This window comes from Ornithorhynchus anatinus, chromosome 4 (genome assembly GCF_004115215.2).
Source record: "Ornithorhynchus anatinus isolate Pmale09 chromosome 4, mOrnAna1.pri.v4, whole genome shotgun sequence".
NCBI lineage: Eukaryota > Metazoa > Chordata > Mammalia > Monotremata > Ornithorhynchidae > Ornithorhynchus > Ornithorhynchus anatinus.
This window is the reverse complement of record NC_041731.1, coordinates 52,252,908-52,278,937: the sequence shown is the minus strand read 5'-3', so window position 1 is coordinate 52,278,937 and position 26,030 is coordinate 52,252,908. Positions and strand designations below refer to the sequence as shown.

General features: G+C 42.0%; 1 protein-coding gene across 2 annotated transcripts in view; it reads right to left on the bottom strand.

Moving 5' to 3' along the window:
* Positions 1–922: 922 nt before the first annotated feature.
* Positions 923–26,030, bottom strand: part of CNBD1 (cyclic nucleotide binding domain containing 1) — a 363,365-nt gene continuing 338,257 nt past the window's right edge. For both annotated transcript variants that reach the window (XM_029062265.2, XM_039911805.1), the window contains 2 exons: positions 19,333–19,392; positions 923–1,092 (listed from right to left, as the gene is read on the bottom strand). In XM_029062265.2, coding sequence (XP_028918098.1) covers positions 958–1,092; positions 19,333–19,392 — 195 coding nt within the window. In that variant the 3' untranslated portion in view covers positions 923–957. The remainder of the gene's footprint in view (positions 1,093–19,332; positions 19,393–26,030) is intronic.

The window sequence follows — 26,030 nt, the reverse complement described above, 5'->3', positions numbered from 1 at the left end:
CGGGGCGGTCTGGGAGAGATGTGTCCAGGGTGTTGCTATGGGTCAGAGATGACTCGATAGCATAAGACAAGACTCTCTCAAGTGCTTAGTACAGTACTCTGCACACAGTAAGTGCTCAGTAAATATGATTTACTAACTGAATCATCCTATTGGTATATACTCATGCCCACCAGCCATTTTAGAGAAAGTAAGCATTCACTGATCAGCTCCTGCAGGAGGGATATAGGAGCCTGTGGTGACACTTACATTTGCTAATTACAATCCATGAACTGACTCCAAGGAGGTGGTTTCTCCAAAGCTGAGAAGCCCTAGGGTGGTCATCCCCATGGCGTTGATGTTTATGTAGTGGGGAGTGAGTGTATGCATGAGTCAGACAAAATCCTGGTATTTAGACTATGGACCTTTTGATAGGCACAATGCAGTTCCCCACATTTGGAAGAGAAGTGAAAAAACAGGTGGTGCTCAACAAGGAACAACTGTAAATAACGATAAAACATGGAACATGTGTTTGTTAAACTTGAAGTAAAACATCTGATTTGTATTTCATTTTTTACTTAATGTTATTTAGGAGAGCATATTGTTAAAAAAAACACACAACAAAACTAAGCTAACCAACTGCTCTCTGAAATGTTCGTTATTTTTGGTTGTTTTAAAACTGTGTTAATATTGTCTTCAGGGGTTCTAATTGTTTGGAAAAAAATGTAATTAGCTAGCATTTGCTTTTATTCTCTCCATTATTGAAGGCCCAGAGGGCCAAAGTTCAGGAAACAGGAGAGAGAAGAGGTGGAGAGGATGCCAAATGAAAATAATTCACAGCTGGACACTGGTCTACAGGAAGAATTGGGTTGGGGTTGGGTGTTAATTTGGGCAAGGAGTTTGAGAAAACCAGAAAGGAAAGAAATAAAATGACTCTGGGCCTGCATTCAAGTCCCAAGGTCCTTCCGCATTGGAATCACTTTAATTACTGTCCATTAGTGGTTTATTTGTTGATGAGTTTCCTTCTCTATTTGGCTTGCAAACCCAGAGATGGGTCCATTTTCCAAATCCGGGAACGATTCCATTGTAAAATAATGTTTTTTTTATTACCATATCCTGGAAGAAACGATCATTGAAGGACAGATTAAGCCTATTGTTCCAATCCTTTCAAAATAAAAACACATCGCTTGCAATAAGCATCCACCTATTCCACCTGCCAAAAGAACCAATTCCTCTCTTCATTCCCTTTATACAACTTATGAGAGCATCTGAGGACAGAGTCTGTGACTCCACAAACACTATAAAACAAAGATGATTTCTGAACAATTTTCCATTAAATCTCACCACCTTAGCATTCCAAAGTCCCCACTTGATATAGTAGCATAAACTCATTCATTCAATCATATTTACTGAGTGCTCACTGTGTGATAAGCACTGTACTAAGCCCTTGGGAGAGTACAATATAACAACAAACAGACATATTCCTGCCCACTACGAGCTCACAGTCTAGAGGGAGAGACAGACATTAATATAAATAGATTAAATAAATATATACATTAATAAATAAGAGGTACATAGAGATATACATAAGTGCTGTGGGGATGAGAGGGAGGATGAATGAAGGAGCAAGTAAGAGTGGTGAAGAAGGGAGAGGTAGAAGAGGAGGGCATAATCAGGGAAGTCTTCTTGAAGATGTGCCTTCAATAAGGTTTTGAAGTAGGGGAGAGCAATTATCTTTCTGATATGAGGAGGGAGGGCTTTCCAGGCGACAGGTAGAATGTGGATGAGAGGTTGACGGTGAGATAGATGAGATCAAGGTAAATTGATTCATTTTGATCATGATTAGATTGTAAGCTCCTCAAAAGTGGAGAGCACATCTCTGAATTATTTAATGTGTTCTCTGACCACCTTTTCCAGGGCAGGGCACACAGTAGGTGCTCAGTACCGACTGTGATAATAATAATAATGATAATGATAATGATGGTATTTGTTAAGCACTTATTAGGTGTCAAGCACTGTTCAAAGCACTGGGGTAGATACAAGGTAATCAGGTTGGACACAGTCCCTGTCCAACATGGGACTCTCAGTCTTAATCCCCATTTTACAGATAAGGTAACTGAGGCACAAAGAAGTTAAGTGACTTGCCCAAGACACACAGCAGACAAATGGTAGAAGTGCGATTAGAACCCATGTCCTCTGACTCACAAGCCTGTGCTCTTGACACTAGGCCATGCTGCTTCCTTGAGGGTCATATTTACCATCAACAAATTGTAAGCTTCCAGCACAATGAACCACAATCAATAGCTAAAGAGTTATGGTTCTTTGAATCATAACATAACATCTTGTTGCAAGCCCACTGAAATGACTTCATATATTTTAAGTTAGATTGTTCCTATTTGGAAGCAAATATAAATTCAAGCCTGTGGGAATGCCTGGGTTCAAGAGGCACCCACAAAAACCCATCAAGATCTAGGGGAGGATAACTTTGCTTTCCCCCAGAACACACACTTGACCTTGCACACTTAGAATCTTGGAAGACTAGGTGCATCCTCTCATTTATTTTCAAAATGGCCTTGTTAATACAGGCTGGTTAGGGGTTTGATTCTCCCTTAGTTGTTACGCTCAAGATCATTTATAGATGATACAATGGTAAGATTTACAAGACTAACAATCTGGAAATAGACCTCCTCCTTTGAATATGTGAATATCTCCAATCAGTCAATCAGTGTGTGCAGAGTACTGTACTTGGGAAAGAATAATACAACAGAGTTGGTAGGCTTGTTCCCTGCCCATTGTAAGCTTATATGACAGGTTTTAAAACAGTCCAATCCATTCTGATTTGATCCCACAGATTGGAATGACCATTTGAAGAGATTTTCCCATGTTTTAGCACTGAAAGCCTTAGGCCTTAAAGAGGGCTCTTGTCTGAGAGTTTTTAATGAGAGTGGTTAATGACTAAAGATTTTTGCAGGAAGTTTTCCACATGCAGTATAAACATTCCCATTAAAAAGAAGAGGATTTGTTAATATTTGAGGGAAACTATGAGAATAATGGTGGGGCTTTTCATAAGAGATTCATACTCATTAAAGTAAGCTCTACAGTAGGTGGGAACTGAGATAAAGAGAGAGAGAGAGAGGAAGGGAGGAAGGAAGGAATTATATGTCTGTCTCCCCCTCTAGACTGTAAACTCGTTGTGGGGAGGGAATGTGTCTATTTATTTTTATTATTGTACTCTCCCATGTGCTTAGTACAGTGCTCTGTACATCCTAAAAGCTCAATAAATGCAACTGAGGAAGGAAGGAAAGAAATTAAGAGAGATGGAAAGTGAGAGGAGGGGTGGGAAGAGAGAATAAGAGAGAGAGACAAGCAATGAGGTCTAATACAAATGCACTTATGTATATACCCGTAATTTATGTACCTCCCTCTCTAAATCCCCCTCTAAGGTCATTGTGGGCAGGGAATGTGTTTACCGATTCTGTTAAATTACACTGTCTCCCAGGTACTTGGTACAGTGCCCCACACAAAGTAAATGCTCAATAAATATCATTGATTGATAGGTTGACTAATACCAAAAAGAGTGCAGAAGTAGAAGTCAGACTAGAGTTCTACATCCAACTCTGCCACTTAGGGATGTCACTTCACTTCTCTGGTGCCTCATTTTAATTCCCTAAAAATAAGGATTCAATACCTGTTCTACTTCCTTAAACTGAGAGCCCATGCGGGACAGGGAATGTCCAATCTAATTGTATTGTAGCTTGTCCAATGCAAACCCTTCATATAATAATAGTAATAATAATAATATGAAATCCTATTACTACTACTAATAATAATACTGACAGGCAGGAGCTAGAAATTGATGTGACCACTGCAAAGTCTCTTTCAAAGCAAGGTTGAGCCATGAAAGCAAGATTGTTATGAATAGTTAATCAATAATATTTATTGAATACTTACTGTATGCAGAGCAGTATACTAAGATCTTGGGAGAGTACAAATTATCCTATCCTGCCAAATGAGACTCCTTGCTGATCTCCCTTCCTCCTCTCTCTCCCCACTCCAGTCCATACATCACTCTGCTGCCTGGATCATTTTCCTACAAAAATGTTCAGTTCATGTTTCCCCACTCCTCAAGAACTTCCAGCTGTTGCCCACCTCCACATCAAACAGAGCTCCTTACCATCATCTTCAAAGTACTCAATCACCTTGCCTCCTCCTACCTCACCTCTCTACACTCCTACTACAACCCAGCCCACACACCTATCTCCTCTAATGCTAACCTATTTCACTGTACCTCAGCCTCGTCTATATCGCTGCCGACCTCTCGCCCACATCTTGCCTCTGCCCTGGAATTCTCTTCCTCTCCATATCTGACATTTACTCTCCCTCCCCATAAAGCCTTATTGAAGGCACATCTCCAAGAGGCCTTCCCTAACTAAGCCCTCTTTTCCTTTTCTTCCATTCCCTCTGTGTCACTCAGACTTGCTCCCTTTATTCATCAACGCCCCTGTCCTAGCCCCAAAACACGTACATATCTGTAATTTATAATTATTTATGTCTGTTTCCCCCTATAGACGTTAAGCTCACTGTGGGCATGAAATGTGTTACATTGTACTTTCCTAGGTGCTTAGTATAGTAAGTGCTTAATAAATATGATTGACTGATGGACTTAACAGAGTTGGAAGATAAGTTCCCCGTGCACACTGAGCTTATGTCTAGATGGGGAGAGTGTAAGCTTATCTCTAGACTTTAAGCTCATTGTGGGCAGGGAATGAGTCTATCAGACATCACTACAAATAAATAAATTACAGATCTGTACCTAACTGCTGTGGTGCAGGGTGAGATGAATATCATGGGTTTAAAGGGTACAGATCCAGGTACATAGGTGATGCAGAAGGAATAGGGAGTCGTGGAAAAGAGAGATTATTGGGAAGGCTTTCTGGAGGAGATGTGACCTGAATAAGGCCTTGAAGGTGGAAAGAGTGGTGGTCTATGATCTATGAAGGGGTAGGGAGTTCCAGACTAGAGAGACAATGTGGTAAAAGGGGTTATGGTGACATAGATGAGATCAAGGCACAGTAAGCAAACTGGTGCTAGAGGAGTGAAATGTTTGAGCTGGGCTATAATAGGAAATCAGTGAGGTAAAATAGGAGGAGGCAAACTCATTCAGTGCTTTGAAGCCAAGTTTCTGTTTGATCTGGAGTGGATGGTCAATCCCTGGAAGTTCTTGGTGAGTGGGGACATGTAGACTGAAAGTTTCATTTGTAGAAAAATGATTCAGGCAGCACAGTGAAGTATGGACTGGAAGCAGGAAGGTTAGCAAGGAGCCAGATGTAATAGTCAAGGCGGGATATGTTGCTTGGATCAGCATTGTAGCAGTTTGGATGAAGAGGAAAGGATGGATTTTAGCACTGTTGTGAAAGTACAATCAATGGGATTTGGTGACATTGAATATGTGGGTTGAATGAGAGAAGAGAGTCACGGTTACAGGCTCATGAGTTAGGGAGGATGGTGGTATTGTCTACTGCGATAGGAAAGAAAGTAGGAGGACAGAGTTTGGGTGGGAAGATTTAGAGTTCAATTTTGAATGTCTAGTTTGTGGTTCGGTGGAACATCCAAGTTGAGATGTCCTGAAGGGAGGAGGAAATATGAGGCTGCAAAAAAGGAGAAAGATCAAGCCTGGAGAAGTAAACTTGTGAATCACCTGTGTAAAAATAAAGCTTTCAGACTAGGTCTGAAGGAAGACCATTCTGACAAAGACTTCTGGAGTGATTGATTGAAGCAGCAATAAAGCCACTTTCAGGGGAACATATTTATAGTGACTTCCTTGCTGAGGTCAGGTCAGAGAAGTGCAACCACCTGCAATGACCCAAGAATATTACAGAGTTACAGAGAGGAGACTTGGTAGTGAGGGAGGCAGTGAAGGGCATTCTGATATAGGATTCCTGCACTGAGTGTGGTTAATAGACAACTATGACTAGAAGGTGCAGTAAGGAGTAAAATCTCCAATGCTTGCTCATCCTCCTCTGCATCCAACAGACTTTACCTTGCTAATTTACTACCATAAGCCAATCTGCACATTTTTCTCTTCTACTACCAACCTACTTGCTATACCATGATCTCATCTAATTCTCAGCAGACCCCTCTCCCACAGCCTCCCTCTGGCCAGGAATTACTTGGCCCTTTATAAATGACAGAACACAGCTCTCCCGACCTTCCACACCCCCCTAAATTTACATATCCTCTAAGAGGCCTTACCTGACTAACCCCTCATTTCCCCTATTTGCCCTCCCTTCTGCATCACCTATGCACTTGGATCTGTATCTTTTAAGCACTTGATATTAATTCCAAGAGAAATAGCATGGCTTAGAGGATAGAGCATGGGCCTGGGAATCATAAGGACCTGGATTCTAATCTTACCTCTGCCACTTGTCTGCTTTGTGACCTTAGGTAAGTCACTTCATTTCTCTGTACCGTAGTTATCGCATCTGCAAAATGGAGACTAAGACTGTGAGCCCTATATGGGACAGGGACTGTATCCAACCTGATTATCTTGTATCTACCCCCATACTTAGAACAGTGCCTGGCACCTAGTAAGAGTTTAAAAAATACCACAATTATTATTATTGTTATGTACATATCCTTACCCTCTGCCACTTGTCTGTATAATAATAATGATGTAAAGCGCTTACTATGTGCCAAGCACTTTTCTAAGCACTGGGGTAGATACAAGATAATCAGGTTATCCCATGTAGGGTTCACAGTCTTAATCCCCATTTTACAGATGAGGAAACCAAGGCACAGAAAAGTTTACTTGACTTGCCCAAGGTCACTCAGTAGACAAGTGGCGGAGCAGGAATTAGAATGCATGACCTCTGATTCTCAAGCCCGTGCTTTTGCCACCAAACCATGTATTTTAATGTCTATCTCACCATGCCTAGACTGTAAGCTCCTTATGGGAAGGCATCATGTCAACAGAGTCTAATGAACTATACTCTTCCAAGTGATCAGTACAGTGCTGAATACATCAGAAACCCTCAAATACCAATGATTAATTGCTTGATTGACTGATTTTGAGACTTTAGCTATGAAGGAGGAGAAACTATATTAAAGCTATGGGTGTATTTGGTAAAGAGGAGTTAGACAAGCAGGCAGGGATCCCCTTGCGGTCAGAAATTGGTTTTCAGCTCAAGATTAAAATTATAGGAAAAAACTCCATGAGAAACAGTGTTTTGTCCAACACATCCCAAGATTTAAAGGGCTTTAAATCTAAGCATGGAAGTGCCTGGTTTCCCAGGAGATTCAGTTATATCCAAGAGGAACTAATTATTTGGGGCTTAACGGTGGGAATTTTAAACCTGGCCACTCTAAATCATGACATTCCCAAGTTCAGGGAATTAGAAAATAGTCTCAGATTACATTTTCTTACTTTCACATGGGACACACATGTTCTGACCTGCTTAAGACTCTATCAATTCCTACTGTTTCTGGGTGGAACTGAAAAATGTTAAATCATTTACAAACTGAGAAGGGAGAAAAGCCTTAGTAGGGGGATGAATACTAAATAGCAGCATGATCTCTACTGCTCAGGTCTTGTGCCTTCTTTATCCCGCTCCATACCCCAAAGCTGACTACACAGCACTCGAATTTCCAGTGTACTGGGAAAATAATCTTAGCCCTTTCGACCCATCTGCAACTACTCTTCTTAGGGACACAGGAGTTCTGGAATGATTGCTACCTCAAGACAGGGTGAACGTCCCCCCACAGCACCGCGCCTACCCAAGCAATCCTGACGCCACCCAGCAGGGCTTTATATTAAAAATATGGTCTCTCTGGATCGTGCAGGAAGATCGGATTGTCAGAACAATGTGTAGGGGTGATGGAGTCTGCCAAGTAAAACACGATGGGCAGATTCAGTCTGCAGAGCCCCACGCCCCGAGATGTTCATTCCAGGGTGAATTGCGTGTAAGCATCTAATGACAAGACTTGGCCTGTGCTGTGGGGTGTTCTTAGAAGGATTTAGCTCTCTCCTGAAATGGAGTTTATATTTTGTCAGATAAATGTGGCTTTTATCAAAAACAGCAGTCGAGAGATGGGCTTACGCACCACGAGGAGACAAACCCGGAAAAGCAGATTGAAAAGGAAGGCATGCTTCACGAGTCAGGCTGGAATAGCTCCATGGGGATCTGGGGTCTCCCCCTCTAGACTGTAAGCTTATAGACAAGGAATGTGTCTGTTTATTGCTATATAATAATAATAATAATAATAATAATTGTGGTATTTATTAAGTGCTTACTATGTACCAGGCACTGTAGTAAGTGCTGCATTGGGTACAAGCAAATCATGTTGGACATAGCCACTGTCCTGCATGGGGCTCACAGTCTTAGTCCCCATTTTACAAATGAGGTAACTGAGGCACAAAAAAGTGAAATGATTTGCCTAAGGCCACACAACAGACAAGTGGCAGTCTCCCAAGCACTTAGTACAGTACTCTGCACGCAATAAGCACTCAGAAAGTATGATTGATTGAATGAATGAGCGAATGGGGAAAATCCCAGTGGGCTGGAGCTGTGGGGATCATGGAGCAGCTCATGGGAGCCCCTTCATTCTGGCTGCCTGTGCCTCTCCCTGAACCAGTTCCAAGCAACGAAGAACCTCCTTTTTTGAGCAAGTGAGCTGCCTAGCAAAAGACACAGAAGAGGAAAGTAATGGAGGGTCAACACCTCATGTCTCCCTCCTCCTCCTTCCCATTCAGTCTGGCCTTTGGAGAAAGTCCAGAGACCAGGGATCATTTTTGAGCTGTGGAAGAATAGTCCTGAATCCATTTTTCCTGAGTAAACAAGAGTCCAGTGATCCCAAGATGGTCAAATCACATGCTCTGCTGGATTCTGCCTACAGTTCTAAATGAATTTTCCCTCTTTGCCTTATGGTGCAACTGGGTCAAGTGTTCAAATCAATTTACAAAAGGTGTTTGATTCATTTCAAGGTAGTTAGGTTACAAATGTTGACCAGGAAGTTACCTGTTCTGAATGTAGAGAGGGTCTTTATAGTAGATAATGATCCTAAAAGCAATGTATGGCTGTGAAGAGCAGTTTGTAAGCTATATTTCCTTCTACATGGTGCCCAAATAAAGTAGGGCCCTGAAAGTGAAGCTGTCCTTAAGTCCACAAGAAGAGTGTAATTTGGGGTCAGGAGCACTTGGCTCAAGTCAGGACTGTTAAAAGTAATCCCTGCTCTGATGCTATCTTGAATCAGCAGTAATTAAGTTCACTCTGGGGAAAAAAAAATCCTCAGCATCACCAACACCAGAATTCTGCTCCTTTTCCCTCTCCCTTGCATTCCCCACTAGTGGCTGGGGCCCAGGGAAACTGACAAGATTCTCAAGAGTTGAACTTGGGATCTGGAAGGGCGGTTAACAGGGCAGGTCAGAGGGAAATAGAAAAAGGGGGGTAGTTACAGTGGAAAAGGGGGAAAGGGAAATGGGAGAAGGGGAAGTGGAAAAAGGACGAGAAACAGGGTGGGAAGAGGGGATTCTTTTCCCACCCTCAACAAAGACCTCCTCCTCTGCCCCTGCTCAACTTTCGTACTCAGACCCAAAGCTGAGCTGCTAATGCCTGCCACAGCTTAATCTCCTGTCACCCTCTGTCAGCCCATCCCCAGCCCATCCCAATAGTTCTTCTGAGCTAAGAGGAGCCAATCAATCAATTGATGAATGTTTCTTATTTATTAACTCATTAAATAGTATTTGAATGCTTCCTCTGTTTCTTAAAACCTTACTCTGTGTATAGCACTGCACTAAGGTCTTGGGAGAGTACAATACAACAGAGTTGGTAGACATGTTCCCTGACGACAAGGAGCTCACAGTCTGGAGGGGGAGACAGACAATAAAAAGAAAGACAGAATGTGGGGTGAATATCAAGGGCTTACAGGGTACAAATCCAAATGCCGGGATAATGTAGAAGGGAGAGGGAGTAGGAGGGATGAGGGTTTCATCAGGGAAGGGTTCTTGGAGAAAAAATGATTTTAATATGGATTTGAAAGTGAGTAGAGTGGGGGTAGTGTATTTCTGGAGAGAGAAGGAGTTCCAGGCCAGAAAGAAGAATTAGGAATGGGGGTAATGGTGACATAGATGAGATCAAGGTACACTGAGTAGACTGGCATTTGAGGAGCAAAGTGTGTGGGCTGAGATATAGTAGGAAAAGAGGGATATAAGATAGGAGGTGGCAAGGTGATTGAGTTTTTCAAAGCCAATTGTAAGGAATTTCTACTTGATGTGGAGGTGGATGGGTAACACTGGAAGTTCTTGGAGAGTGGGGAGATGTAGAGTGAATGTTCTTTTAGAAAAATGATCCAGGCAGCAGATTGAAGAATGGACTGGGGTGGAGAGAGATAGGAGACCATGAGTTCAGCAAGGAGGTCGATCCAGCAATTAAGTCAGGAGAAGATAAGTGCTTGGATCAGTGTGATAGCCATTTGGATGGAGAGGAGAGAGTGGATTTTAGCAATGTTGTGAAGGTAGAGCCATCAGGATTTGGTGACAGATTGAATATGTAGGTTGAATGAGAAAGATGAGGGAGGATAATGTCAAGGTTATGGGCTTGGAGTCAGAGAGGAGAGTGGTGCTGTTTACAGTGATGGGAAAAACATGGTTAGGTCAGGATTTGGGTGGGGAGATGAGGAGTCCTGTTTTGGACAGTGAGTAATGGAGGGGCCAAAAGACCAGGAGCAATTAGAGCCCCTTGGCCTCAACAAACCCAGGCTTCAGAGCCAGAAAGCATGTGGTCTAGTGGATAAAGTACAGGAAGAAGAAGATCTGGGTTCTAATCCCAGTTTTCCCCCTTGACTGCTGTGTGACCTTGGGCCTGATACTTTCTCTGTGCTTCAGTTTCCTTATGTGTAACATGGGGGTTCAATGCATGTTTCCCCTCCTATTTTGACTGTAACTGATGTGATTAACACTAATCTAGCCCAGTGCTTAGAACAGTGCTTCACAGTTTAACAAATACCAAATTTATTAATTATGAATAGGAAGAGAAACTAGGTTGGCCACTCCAGAAACTCACTGTCCAAAAAGGAGCAATTACACTTTTAGCTGCCACCTCCTTCGAGTGTGGCCTAGTGAAACCAGGACCCCTGGGTTCTAATCTCAGGTCCACTACTTGCCCGCTGTGTGACCTTGAGCAAGTCACTTAACTTCTGTGTGTCTCAGTTTCCTCATCTGTAAAATGGGGATTCAATATCTGAACTCTCACTTAGACTGTGAGCCCCATGTGGCACAGGGACTATGTCTGATGTGATTATCTTGTTCCTATTTCTGCACTTAGTACAGTGCTTGGAACATAGTAAATAATAATACCATAATTATTATCATCTTTGAGCTAGCCCTGTCATGTAGTAAAGAGCAGCTAAGTCTGTCCCACCTTCCCAAGCCACGTGGGAGTGGAGCACATGGAAGGAACAGGAACAAAGCAAGGAAAATAAGGGTGGGGCCAGAACCATAAGGGGATGAGGGAGAAAAGCAAGGATAAAAGATCAAAAGGAAGAGAGATTCCTTGGGTGTTTTCTGGATTTTCTAGGTATGGGATGGCTGTCATTTTACCAAATACTCATGGTTAGTCCAGATCCTCAGAAGTGGTTTATATTCATCTACTTGTCTTAGGTGTATGCCTTAAGAGCCCAGTTATTAGCATACTGGGAATTCAGCAAGAATGATCCAGAGGCTTATAATGTTGCTTCCAACCTGTTGAAAGGGTTTCCCATGAAATAGAACCAGCTCTCCCTCTAAACTGTAAGTTCCTTGTGGACAAGGATTGTTCCTACCAACTCTATTATATTCTCCCAAGTGCATAATATAGTATTATGTGCATGGTAAGTGTTCAATAAATATCACTGATTGATTGATAGGAGTAAGAAGGATAGAAGAGAAGGGAGGCAGTGAGAAAGCAAGAAAAGGGTCGGGGGCAAAGAAAGGGAGAGAGGCAGAGGGCTGCTAGGGGCTGAGGCCCAGAAATCACCTGCCTCTGTCACCACAGCTACTTCTACTAGTAGTGTGGCCTAGTGGAAAGGGCATGGGCCTGGTAGTCAGGGGACCTGTGTCCTAATCTTGGCTCTGCCATTCATTTGCTGTGAAACCTTGGCTCGATCACTTAATTCCTCTGAACCTCAGTTTCCTCATGTGTAAAATGGGCAAAGAATACCTGTTCTTCCCCCTACTCAGATTGGGAGCCCCATGTGGGACAGGGACTGTGCCTGACCTGGTTATCTTCAATCTACCTAGTGCCTAATAGAGTGCTTGGCACAGAGTAAGTGCTTAAGAAAGGCCAGAATTCCAATTAATAATTTACTATATTATTATTATCAATATTATTATTATTTTTCTCCACTACTCCTATCTTGGGGAGCTACAGAAGACACTTCCCAAACAGAGCACCAGCTAACTCATCTACTTCATCATTTCTGCTTTGGTAATAGCAACCATGTTGACTGTGGTTCCTGATATAAGTCCCGTCCTGGAAGTAGTTCCCCGGGACAAAAGGTGGAAAGCCCAGAAGAGATTGGTCCCGCCACCGCTATCATTACCCCCATTACCACTGTTGCTAAGAATTATCCTCCTGCTACCCTAGCTGAAAATGGGACTTCAACAAGTCTAGCCTTAGGCTATTGTGGTGGCAATTCAATCCAAAAAGCAGGATGATCCCACCAATAGTGAAATTTAATTCTGTAGATTGTCCCAGGAGTTTCCCATAAATTGGTGTCCTTTTTGCACAAATGCATCTCAGTGGACAGTTGTAATAGCATATAGTAGTAGCATGGCATAGTGATCATCAGCTGTAGTTGCAACCTAGCTGGGTGGACAGAACACACGCCTAGGAGTCATAAGACCTGAGGTCTAATTCTGGCTCTGCCTTTTGCCTCCAACATAACATAGTACAAGTCATAAGCCTCCCCTGTTCCTCAGTATCCTCATTTGTAAAGTGGGATACAATTTTACAGATGGACTGCCTATTCTCCCTCCTACTTAGACTGTGAGCCCCATTTGGGATCGGGACAACATCTGCCCTGATAATTTTGTATCGATGCTGATGCAAAGTAAGCACTTAAATACCACAATTGTTATTATTATTCATAGTAGTTGTAGTAATAATAGTCACAGGGTAATGCTATCAGTAAGCTTGTCATGGGCAGTGAATGTATCTGTTATATTCCTATAATGTACTCTCCCAAGCACTTACAACAGTGCTCTGCACACAGTGAGAGTTCAATAAATACGGCTCAATGAATGAATACACAGACTAACCTGATCCCATGCAGGCTCTGTGATAGAGTCTTCCAGTCTATCAGTCATTTTTTGAGTACTTCTTTGAGCATAGCACTGCTCTGAGCACTTGGGTAATTAAGAGACATGATTCTGACACTCAAGGAGCTTCTAATGAGGGGGACAGATATAAGCCATTCACAAAAGCTATGACTGTGGGTAGCGAAGGATTTGGAAGGTCCTATGTTTAATTCTGACTTGCAGTGTGCCGGTCCACCCATACTTTTGCTGAAATAAGCTCCCACATTCCTAACAAATAGGAACTAACATTTTTGATTTTAAAACTTTTATGCTGACTAACCCAGACCTATTTCTTTGATAGTTTGCATTGATCTTTAAAATACAGAAGTACTGTTGGTTTGATCTTTCATTATTAATGCTGGTTTGTATTTCATGTTTTCTTGTTTCTGTATGAGAAGTTGCTGGACTGTGACATTGGAAGGCAAAATTAAATAGCTGAAGAAAGATTGGTATGAGGAGATTTGTGGTGCAGAAAAACATTTTTTTAAACATGGCTTCATTTGCACGCAAACTAAAGGAAAAAAAGGGGGGGGGGAATGATTCTAATTGACTGCTTTCCTCAGGGGGCTTTGATGTACCCTGGGATTTCAGTGCCAGGTAACTATAACTACTACAGAGAAGGCCAAATGTGTTGGCAGAGGCATTCCAAGGCAGTCCTCTGGCCCCAGCTGTCTCTGGCCTGTGGCTTTCCCTTATTGTCATCTGCTGGTATGAGAGATGCCCACTTGTACATGTTTCCATTGCTATTCAAATAATGCCATCACTTTGGTTTTGTACACTCACCTGACATGTCACTAAAAAGGAAGAACTTTTCCTGCTGAATTTTCTAGGCTTTATCTCTGTCCGTAGAGACGTTTCAGTTTAGCCCGTATAAAAACTTGGCCTTTCTGAAAGAGGAGTACACTCTACATTTTGTACTGCTGTGCAGTCTGATGCCTTGAAAAGTCACATCTCATTATCGTCCTCATCAACAGCATTTATTATTGGGCCCATGCTGTGAGGAGCAGTGGGCTAGGAAGTACTCAATTTAATGGAGTGGTCCTGAAATTTGGAATGCTAATGGAAGATTCATAGACTTGAGGCAGAAAAGAGACAATACTGGGGAGCTAACGATTGCATGGATTGAATTTGAGCTATCCATCTTTTCAGTCACCCCCTCAGAAGCATTGTTGAATGCAAAGGCTACTGATATTCAACAGTTAATGGGCCACAATATCTTGTGCAGATTCCATTTAGCATTTCGACTACTCTGAATCGTTATTCCACCTTCCCACAAGAAAATCGTCTTTCGTAATATTCAAGCTAACTGGAAAATGTGAAATTTAAACTGCAAAATATGGACCGTTCTCCATCTTAGTCTACCCCATCTGTTTTTCTTCCTTGTCACTCTGAACTGCTCAAGGGCTGTGCCACTCTGTTCTGTCCTGCTTTCTCCAAATTCTGACATTTGTTTTTTGGGGTTTTTTTTACATTTTATGGTATTCGTTAAGCTTTTACTATGTGCTAGGAACTGAACTAAGTGCTGGGGTAGATACAAGCTAATCAGAATAGACACAGTCCAAGTTCCATATGTGGTTCTCAGTCTTAATTCTTATTTAAAGATGACGTAACTGAGACACAGAGAAGTTATATGACTTACTTTCCCAAGGTCGCACAGCAGACAAGTGGTGGAGCCGGCATTAATACTCGGATCCTCTAACTCCCAGCCCATGCTCTTCCCACTAGGCCATGCTGCTCTTCTCTAACTTTTGATGCTGGCCTACTTGCCCCATTTCCCTGCCCACATGCTCCTCATCTTGCCCTCTTTCTGCCCCTACCAATGTATCTATCCTGCTACCTTGATTGCCCATCTCCTCATCTCTCCCTATCAATCAATCAATCATATTTATTGAGCACTTACTGTGTTCAGGGACTGTACAACAATGCAGTGAGCTTACAGTATAGAGGGGGAGGCATATATTAATATAAATAAATACAGTATCCCTCTACTCCTCCCACTTCTCCTTCCCCTTGTCTCTTACCACTCTTGCTAAAGCCCAAATGTTCAATGTTGACCTGACTGGTGCCTTTTAATGAATAATTATGATATGGGCTTTTCACATTAAACCTATTTTACTCCATTTTCTACCTCCATTTTTCTAAAATTTTTGAAGATGAAAAATTTTGGAATGTGTGTCTCTGACTCAGAGTTCCTCATAGTTCCCTGTTTTGCTAACCCTACTTCCCTTCATCCTAGAAAGTGTCAGCCTTTCTGTATTGAGCCCCCACTGGTGCAGAACACTCTTCTGAGAAGTTGGAAAAGTACAGTTAAAATACAAGACACATTCCTTGCTCCCAAGGCACTCTTCAGCTTTCTCCCTACTAACAATCCCCTCTCCCTTCACAACGCAACAAAGCATACACACTTTGCTCCTCTAATAGCCTACTCCCTGTGCCTCTCTCTCATTTCTCTCATCCTCAAACCCTTGCTCACATACTCCCTCCTGCCTGGAACTCTCTCCATCTTAATATCTGACAGACTCCCACTTTCTCCTTCTGCAGTGTCCTACTAAAATCTCATCTCCTCCAGAAAAACTTCCCTGACTAATCTCTCATCTCCCCATCCTATTTTCCCTCCCTACTGAATCACTTAGGCCCTTAGTTCTAACTCTAAGCACTTTGGTACTTACCCCAACCCCATTCTCAACACTTATGTACATGTACTTAGGCATATAAAATCTATTTATTTTAATGTCTGTCACTCCTATTAGATCACAATCTCTTTGAGATCAGGAATTGTATCTACTTACTCTACTGTGGTATTTATTGAGCACTTACTGTGTGCAGAACACTGTACTAAGCACTTGGAAGAGTGCAGTACAAGAGTTGGTAGACACATTCTCTGCCTACAGTGAACTTACAGTCCAGACAAGGAACTAGAGTCTAGAGTCCAGTTGTACTCTCCCAAGTGCTCAGTACAGTATAATGAGTCAAGGATAACACCACTATTATGGGCTTGTGAGACAGGGAGGTTGGTGGTGTTTGCTGTCTACAGTGGAGGGAAGGTCCAGGGGAGGACAGAGTTTGGTTGAGAATATAAGGCATTCTGCTTTGGACATGTTAAATTTGAGGTGTTGGTGGGATATTGAAGCAGAGATGGCCTGAAGGCAGAACAAAAGATAAGACTGCAGGGAAGGACAGAGATCAGGGGCTGGAGTTGTAGATTTGGAAATCATTGGCATAGAGGTGGTAGTTGAAGCCATAGGAGTGAATGAGTTCTCCAAGGCAATAAATGTAGGTAGAGAATAGAAGGGGACCAAGAACAGAGCCTAGAGGGTCACCCAGAGTTAAGGAGTGGGAGGCGGGGAGGAGCACATGAAAGACTCAGAATGAGTGGCCAGAGAGATAGGAGGAGAACCAGGAGAGAATAGTGTCACTGAAGGCAAGGTTAGACATTGTTTCCAGAAGTGTGGAGTCAACAGTGTCAAAGGCAGCTGAGAGGTCGAGAAGGATTAAGATGGAGTAGAGGTCATTTGATTTGGCAAGAAGGAGATTACCAGTGACCTTAGAGAGGACAGCTTTGGTGGACTGAAGGGGGCAGAAGCCAGATTGGAGGGCTCAAGGACAGAATTGGAGGAGAAGAAGTGGAGGTGGTGGGTGTAGACAACTGGCTCAAGGAGTTTGGAGAGGAATGTTAGGAGGGAGATGATGTGATAACTGAAGGGAGCCATGGGGTCAAGGGAGCATTGTTTTAGGATAGGGATAGGACAGTTTTAAATAGTGTGGAAGAAGCCATTGGAGAGTGAACAGCTGAAGGTGGTAGTCAGGTAGGGAAGAAGAAAGGGTGCATACACTTTGATAAGGTGAGAAAGATTGTGGTCAGAGGCACAGGTGAAGGGGGTGACTTTTGAGAGGATGTGGGAGTACTCCTCTTGAGATACTGCTGCGAAAGTTGGGAGAGGTGAAGGAGGGCAGGAAAAGGGTGAGACTAGAGAGGACTGGACTTCATTACATTGGAAATTATCTCAGGGCAGGAACTGTGTGTTTTCGTTCTGTTATGCTTTCCAAGTGCTTAGTATAATGCTCTACACTTAGAAGGTGTCCCATATATATGACTGGCTCACAGGCCATAATAATGGTATTTGTTACTATGTGCCAAGCACTGAGATAGATACCAGATAATCTGGTCTGACACAATTGCTCTCCCTCACTGGGGTTACAATATGTGGTGGGGGGGGAATAAAGGTATTTAATATCCATTTTACAGAAGAGAAAAGTGAGGGCCAGAGAGGTTAAGTGATTTTCCCAAGGTCACACAGCAGACAAGTAGCAAAGCCATGGACTTCTGTCACCTAGACTAGTGCTCTCTCTACTAGGACAAGTTGCTTCTGATAAGTATATTCTTTGTTTTCGGTATTTTCTTTAGTGTAAACATCCCCAGTGGGTTAAAATTTAGGTCATCCCATTTTGATTTTTTAATTAACAGAAAGGTGTACCAGGGTGGAAAGTGGAGGCAAAAGTCACAGTCCCAACACCCAAAGAGCTGTGACTATGTCTTTCCTCTCACAACACCCACTTCATCTTGGAAGGCCAAGCTGACTTGAATTACAATGGAACTATACTACAACCATTCTACTGCTCAAGTTAATTGAGTTGTGATGAAATAACGACGGTGCCCTGAATTCAACATGTTGAAAGCAGGGATTGAAAATGAGTGTATTTTGCACAGGAAGGTAAGAGCCAAAATCCTGAGTTTTCTGATCCTACCATCCCACTCACTTGCCATGTAATTCTGGCAAGGTCCTGAAACCTCTTCGTGAGCATTTCAGTGCCTCTTTTGAAGATAGCAGGAGGTGGAACTGCATTTATCCATCAATCAAGCATACTTATTCATTACTGTGTTTTTTTATGGCATTTGTTAAACACTTACTATTAGCCAGGTACTATACTAAGTACTGGAGTAGATACAAGGTAGGACAATGTCTGTGTCCCAAATGGGGCTCACATTCTTAATCCCTATTTTACCGATGAGGTAACTGAGGCACAGAACAGTAAAGTGACTTGCCCAAGGTCATAGAACAGACAAGTGGCAGAGCTGGGATTAGAGCACTGATCCTGCTGACTCCCAGGCCCATGCCCTATCCACTAGGCCACGGTACACCTCAATTGCTTAGTACAGTGCTCTGCACTAAGTGCTTGGGAAAGTACAATATAGCAGAGTTGGTAGATTCATTCATTCATTCAATTGCATTTATTGAGCGCTTACTGTGTGAAAAGCACAGTATTAAGTACTTGGGAGAGTACAATCATTCCCTGCCCACAAGAAACATATAATCTAGAGAGGAGTTTATAGTCTAGGATATTTCTTTAAACTTCTGAAGTCTCAATGTACAGCACCATTCTGTATTGCTGACTATGAAGGTGCACTCTGATTCTGTAGTCGTTATTTTTTTCTGACATTTCCACTACCGCTGTATTTTCCGGTGACTTTCCTAGCTTTACTGGCAATGGTCTTTGCCACTGAACCAACATGGGCTGTGGCTTCTTTGTGTCTCAAAAGGCATCTAAACTCACTGTAGGCAGGGAACGTGTCTACCTGCTCTGTTGAACTGTAGTCATCCAAGTGCTTAGCAAAGAGTTCTGCCTTCAGTAAGCACTCAATAAATACCATTGATCTAACCATCTTGGCAGCTCCTTCTGCTGCTAAAACTGGATACAGGTTTGGAAAAGTCCACCCTGACACTGTGGAATATACCATATTTTCTGCTCTTTACTTTGCTAATGTTGGACTAGCTTGTGTGTCTAATTCCCCTCTTGTAAAAAAAAAATTAAGAGGTAGTAGTGTTAATTGCATAGACTATGTCAGAATCAAAGATTAGTGCTATTTTCAATAAAATGCCTATTTTAGTATTATGATTAAATTAGTTATTTCATTTTTCTTATTCTCCCTCTTCTCTAATGAAATCATCACTAATTTAAGATCTTTCACCAAAATGCCCAGGATGTCCTATTCACCCTCCATGTTTTCATAGCGCTTCACACAGTACCTTGAAACTCTGCCATTCCCTCTGTTTTTCTTTGGTTATGTATTCCCAGTTGATCTCATCCTGCAAAGAAACAGAACAATGCTGATTAGTAAAGTCAATGTTGTTTAAATTATTGAGAGTCTTCTGTGACTTAATTTCACCAACTACTAATTTTTTAATCCCTTCAAGATTGTATGACCTAATTTGTGTACTGTACTCCTACACACAGCTCATCATTGCTGGCAGGGGGAATACATATTAGTTGGAGAATCTAAAGGTTTTTTCAACTTTCTCAGGACATGAAACCCCTTGCAATGTGGATAAAAATCCCTCATTTGGGGAGAGGAAACAGCTGGTGATTGGGTCAAGAGACTGTGCTAATAGAAACCAAATTCTCATTTGGGCATTAGGATCAAACTTAAAAGTGAAATTTGGGAACTGGTACAGTTCTTTGTGGCAAATTTTATAATATCCATATTAATAATTTATTAATTTATGTTAATGTCTGTCTCCCACTCTAGACTGTAAGCTCGCTGTTGGCAGGGAATATGTCTACCAACTGTGCTATATTATATACTATCCCAAGTGCTTAGTACAGTGCTCTGCTTGCAGTAAGGGCTACTTTTCTGCTGTGACCTTGGGCAAATCACTTAACTTATCTGTGCCTCAGTTCCCTCATCTGTAAAATTGGGGATTAAGACTGTGAGCCCCCTGTGAGAGGGGAACTATGTCTAACCTGATTACCTTCAATCTACCCAAGTGCTAAGAACAGTGCCTGGCACATAGTAAGCATTTCACACATACAATTAAAAAATAAAGGGTAAGTCCACAATAAATATGATTGAATGATGGAAATCAATGCTAACTGCCATGCAAAGAACTGCAAAGGAGCCATTTAGTACCCTGACTGAGGAGGTGTGAAATATGAATACTCTCAAGTTCTCAAGCAACTGCTCTCTGGTGAGATGAGTGAGGTCAACACTAAGTTGAATGGGCAGAAGAAATGCCCCAGTGATGCTTGGAAACATGGCACCAGCTCCCAGGGCTAGAGCATGGAATGCTGGAAACAGCAGCAACATCAACAGCCAGCAGTCAAGAAAGGGCAAGTACTGGGCAGTCAGACAAGCAAAGAGGCAGGGCTATAAACATCATGTCTGCAAGCTGGGGTTCCCATCTTCAAACAAATGGATGCCTTACACATACCCAGAGAATCACAACTCACTTCCCATGTCACAGGGATTATGCTTCCCAAAGCAGCAATCTTTTCTGATTGTCAGTTACATTTGTTTATATTTTAAAAAGCTACATTTTTGTAGACTCATTTAAGCAGTATCCTCCATCACTGACTTCAATGTGAAACACTCCTGGCCTGGAAAACAGAGCAAAGAATGGGGTCGAGGTGGTAGGCTGGGTTGGGGAAGGGCTCTGAGGGCCAGAGGAGATTCCTGAAACTTTATAACCCTCTTCTGGCCCACAGTGCCTCCGACCCATAATCCTGTTCTCCACCCTCATCTCAGCAACTCTTTGACTCCATTCTTTTCCCTGTTGGCCAGGCCAGGGATGTTCCATATTAGAGTCAGTGATGGAGGGAACTGCTTAAATGAGTCTCCAAAAATGTAGCTTTTTAAAATATAAGCCCCCTCCCCATCAACTCAATTCCTGGGCTGTACCTTGAAGGCATGAGGGCAGGGAGCACTATAATACCTTTTGGAGAATGCAAGAGATTGCTATCAGGAATACGGCACTCCCAGACTCCATTCCTTTTCCTTCCCCATACCCGGTGCTAGCGGACCACTTCTTACTGATTCCTGTCTTGTATGACATTTTCCCCTCTGCATAACTCCGTGTCCCCAAAACTCCCAGAAACCTCTGCTGCCAGATATTGTCCCCAGTCACTTATTCGAGTGGTTCCAGTGGTAAGGGAAAGAGCATGGGATTAGGAGTCAGGAGATATGGGTGTTAATTCCACTTCTGCCACTGGCCTGGCTGTGTATCACTCTGGGAAAGTCACACATCTTCTCTATGCCTCCATTTCCTCCTCAATAAAATGGAAATAGGATAACTGCTCTCCCTCCTCTTTAGATTTGAGTCCTGTGATAGGAAGAACTGGGTCTCACCTGATTATCTTTTTTTTAATGCTATTTTTTAAGCATATACTACAAGCCAGGCCCAGCACTAAGTGCTGGGGGAGATACAAGCTAATCGGGTTAGGCACAGCCCATGTCCCATGTAGGGCTCACATTCTTAATCCCCATTTTATAGATGAGGTAAATGAGGTACAGGGAAGTTAAATGACTTGGCCAAGGTCATTTATCTTGTATCTACCCTAGTGCTCAGTACATAGTAAACACTTGAAAAACATTATAATTAATTTTATTCTTTTTATTATTCTTACTATTCATATAATGAAACATGGGGTGATCATATTTAGTTTTTAACAGTAATCTTCTGCTTTCCTGTCCTCCTAGGTTACCCCCTCAAAGTAAAGGAATTTACTAAAAAAAACTGATGTTATTAAGTCCTTTATTATTAATGCATCAGGGAGCCACAGGGCAGAGGGAAGAAGGGTGAAGAAGGAAGAAGGTGGGTGGGTAGTGAGAGTAGGGGGCTGACAAAGATGTTTGCTCTAAGGGCCTCCTGTTTCTATCTCCCACTAGGGCTATAGAATGTAGGTCAAATACTAGCTAAGGGGAGCTCTTAAAAAAGTTTGAAAAAGCCCTGGTAGAACAGGATATAATCTTGCTCTCCCAGCTGTAACATCTTTCAAAGGATAGCTAACTAATTTCCTCCAAACAAAACTCTGGGATGTTATATGAGGCACATCCAAGCATAATGAACATTGCTTATTTCATGTGTGAAGCCTTTTGAGCTTTTCAATTTTTTATTTACCTGAGAGGGTTTCTTTTTGATTTTTCAAGAGTAAGAAAGTCCAAGAGTTAGCTCTGTACCCGGAAGTCTCAATCCTGTGTTTTATCCAACTCTCTCACTGACTCCTTGTAGATCCAATTCTCTTACAGGGAGTGCTAAATGGACAAACTGACTTAAATTCTCCATGAAAACAAGCTGCTTAGCCCTGGATGGTGATTTAACCTAGTCAAGACATCTAGAAGTGGGCAATTAACCAAGTGGGATCATAGTTCTCCAAATCAATCAAAAGTATTTATTGAGCACCTACTGTGTGCAGAGCACAGTACTAAGCAGTTAAAAGAATACAATAGAGTGAGAAGATATGATTCTTGTCCTCAAGACTCTGAGAGTGAAATTCTTCTCCTTGGGGGGATATTTTCTTCCCAGTGCTCATCGAGCTGCCTAAAACAATGAAAAATGAAGTAATATATTTTAGGCTCCCTAACCTCATTGTGCTCCATTTTCCTGACACAAAAAATGTGACTAATTCCTCCTGCCTTCAATCCTTCTATCTCAGAGAAATTGAATAATAGAACTGAGAACTGAATAATAGAAATCCAAACCTTTTAAATCTCTCCCCCCTTTTTTCCTCCCTCCTCCATCTCTTATACTCTGATGATTTGCCAGGAGCCAAGAATAAGGTATCTTCAGATACATGATTGCTTATGACAGAAGTATAGCCAGGAGTTGGAAGCAAGCCATGCCACGAACCAATGTTTAGAAATATTTTTGGTGGTGCCCAGGTTTCTTTCCTGTTCCAATTCTGATGTGGGCCACTAACGTGCTGCTAGAATGATCTTCAGGGAAATTGTAGGTTGGAGAATAGGCAAACTATCTGTCTCAAGTCCAGAATGAAGCCTCTTGCAAAGAAATCCAAGACAGATGTTTCAAGCTAGCAGATGCTTGTGTTGAAACTCTCAGCAGATATAGAGAATGGAAATTTTTTGGAGACCCTTGCCTGTATAATGGATAAACTGGCCAGTATATGCAAGATTTCTAGGTGCAGCTTTAGATTTCATAAAGAGTTGAATTGAGTCCATAAATTAAATAGGAAAAAAACATATTTTTACCAGCTAAAATCAGTGAGATTCTTGGTTTTATCTTATTATCTCTTCTATAGAAGCCCAGTATAGGAGTGAATTCAGTGAATTAAAGTGTGGTATTCTGTTGGCATCTGAATGGTGCAAGGGAGGGAAAGGCAGGGAACAGAGTTAATAGATTATGGCAGTGGAGTGTATGGGTAGAACCCGTGAGCTGAAAAATGGATCTCCTATGGCACAGTGAATGTTTTATAAAATCCTAAAATTGTTCTCTCCAATCTGAAGACATTTAAAAAGTTTTTGGGTCACTACTGAAACTACAGACAAATAAGGAGAAGGCTAGATGGAGGGCTGGAAAGGAGGGCAGGTACTGTATCCAACATAATCGTTTATCTATCCCAGTCCTTAGTACAGAATTTGGCACAAAGTAAGCACTCAAGTATCATTAAAAAGAAAAAGATGAGAGAGGGACAGAAGAATTTAAGTGGTCTATTCCTACTGGAGTAAAGGAAACAAAGCTCTATCAGCAAAAGTAGGGGTGATTGATTGATTGATTAATTGGATATCATGTCAGTCCCCTCCTCCAATCTCCAGGGGACATTAATGATATTACATAGCTACCATGGTCTAGTGGAGAGAGTATGGGCCTGGGAGTATGATCCCAACTCCAGCATTTGCCTGCTTTGTGACCTTGGGCATTCATTCAATTGTATTTATTGAGTGCTTACTGTGTGCAGAGCACTGTACTAGGCACTTGAACAAGTACAATATAGCAATAAACGGACACATTCCCCACCCACAACCTCACTTCTCTGCACCTCAGTTACCTCATCTGTAAAATGGGAATTATGAATAGGAGCCCCATGTGGGATGTGACTGCATCCAACCATGATAAGCTTGTGTCTACCCCATCACTTAGTACAGTGCTTGGCACACACTAAGCACTAAACAAATACCACAATTGTTATTATTATTCTTGTACAGGAGACTGAATGTTCTGTATGCATTTAATAATAATAATAATGATATTGGTATTTGTTAAGCGCTTACTATGTGCCAAGTACTGTTCTAAGCTCTGGGGTAGATACAAGGTAATCGGGTTGTCCCATGTAGGGCTCACAGTCTTCATCCCCATTTTACAGATGAGGTAACTGAGGCACAGAGAAATCAAGTGACTTGCCCAAGGTCACATAGCTGACAAGTGGTGAAGCAGGGATTAGAGCCCATGACCTCTGATTCCCAAGACTGTGCTTTTTCTACTAAGCCATGCTGCTTCTCATTTTCTCAAGCATTAGGACTGATGATCCGAGGAAAGTGAATAGAGTTGACTCTCCTATAATGTGCATTTGGACTCTATGTTTTAGATAGAACTCTCTTAGGAAATTAAGGAATTTTCTTATGACAATATGAGTGCATTTAGGTAGAACATGAAGAAGCACTGAGAGAAATGGTTATGTACATGCTTAAGGTGTCAGTTAAAGTGCATATACCTTAATGTTGAATAACTATATGCGGGGTTTATCAAGAACAAAATGCCCATATTCTAGGAGAATTTATGGGCTCCTTATGGGCAGGGATCATGTCTACCACTTCTATTGTACTGTACTCTCCCAAGCACTTACTAAGGTGCTCTGCACAAAGTAAGCAATCAATGATTAATGATGATGATAATAATAATAATAATTGTGACATTTGTTAATCATTTACAATGTGGCAGGCACTAAACTAAGCACTGGGGTGGATACAAGAAAATTGGGTTGGACGTAGTCCCTGTCCCACATGAGGTTCACAGTCTTATTCCCCATTTTACAGATGAGGTAACTGAGGCCCAGATAAGTTAAGTGTCTTGCCCAAAGTCACACAGCAGACAAGTGGCAGCAGGATTAGAACCCAGATCCTTCTGAATTCCATCCCTGTGCTCTATCTACTAGGCCATGCTACTTGTCCAATACCATTGATGGATTAAATGATGACTGTTTTTTCTACCTTGGGGCTCAATACTAGGCTTGCTCCTCATTAGATGGTGCAACCTTTTGTGACGAAGGTTTAGAACTATTCAGATATATATTAATTCTCCTTTCCTGCTAAATCCGATTTCTTTTTCAAAATTGATCCAGCCGCTCTAGCTTTCCTATTGCTATAGTGACGTAAACGGCTCCCCGAGGACATCAAATAATCCAAGAATCTCTAATGGCTTGACCTACTAAGAGGAGGTTGCTATTTGGGAGATTAGCAAACCCCATCAATCTTGGTAATTGAATAATCTTTTTTAAATTGTGGGCTAAACTGGAATTTTGCTCATCTGAGTAGGGCCAGGCTAGATCAAGTATATGGCTATCTTATTCTGCCCTAAAAACCAATTAGGACCTGCTCTTCATTCATTCATTCATTCAATCGTATTTATTGAGCACTTACTGTTTGCAGAGCACTGTACTAAGTGCTTGGAAAGTGCAATTCAACAATAAAGAGAGATAATCCCTGCCCACAGTGGGCCTTCCCAACCTAGAGCCATTCAATAACTTTCAAAGTCCACAGAAAGCATGGTGAAGGCAGAATCTTGGAGGTCCAAACCCATGGCCTCAGGAAAAGTTAGAAATGAGTGGGACTGGAGTGTTTTCATCATTAAGGCCCACAGTATAAGCAAATTTCCTTTGAGTTATTTACTAAAATGACAGCTATTTGGGAACATCATGCAGACTTCTCAAGTGCCAACTAGGTAAACATAGGGCTGGAATTTTCACACTAGGATTATTTATTGGAAGCCACAAGCTG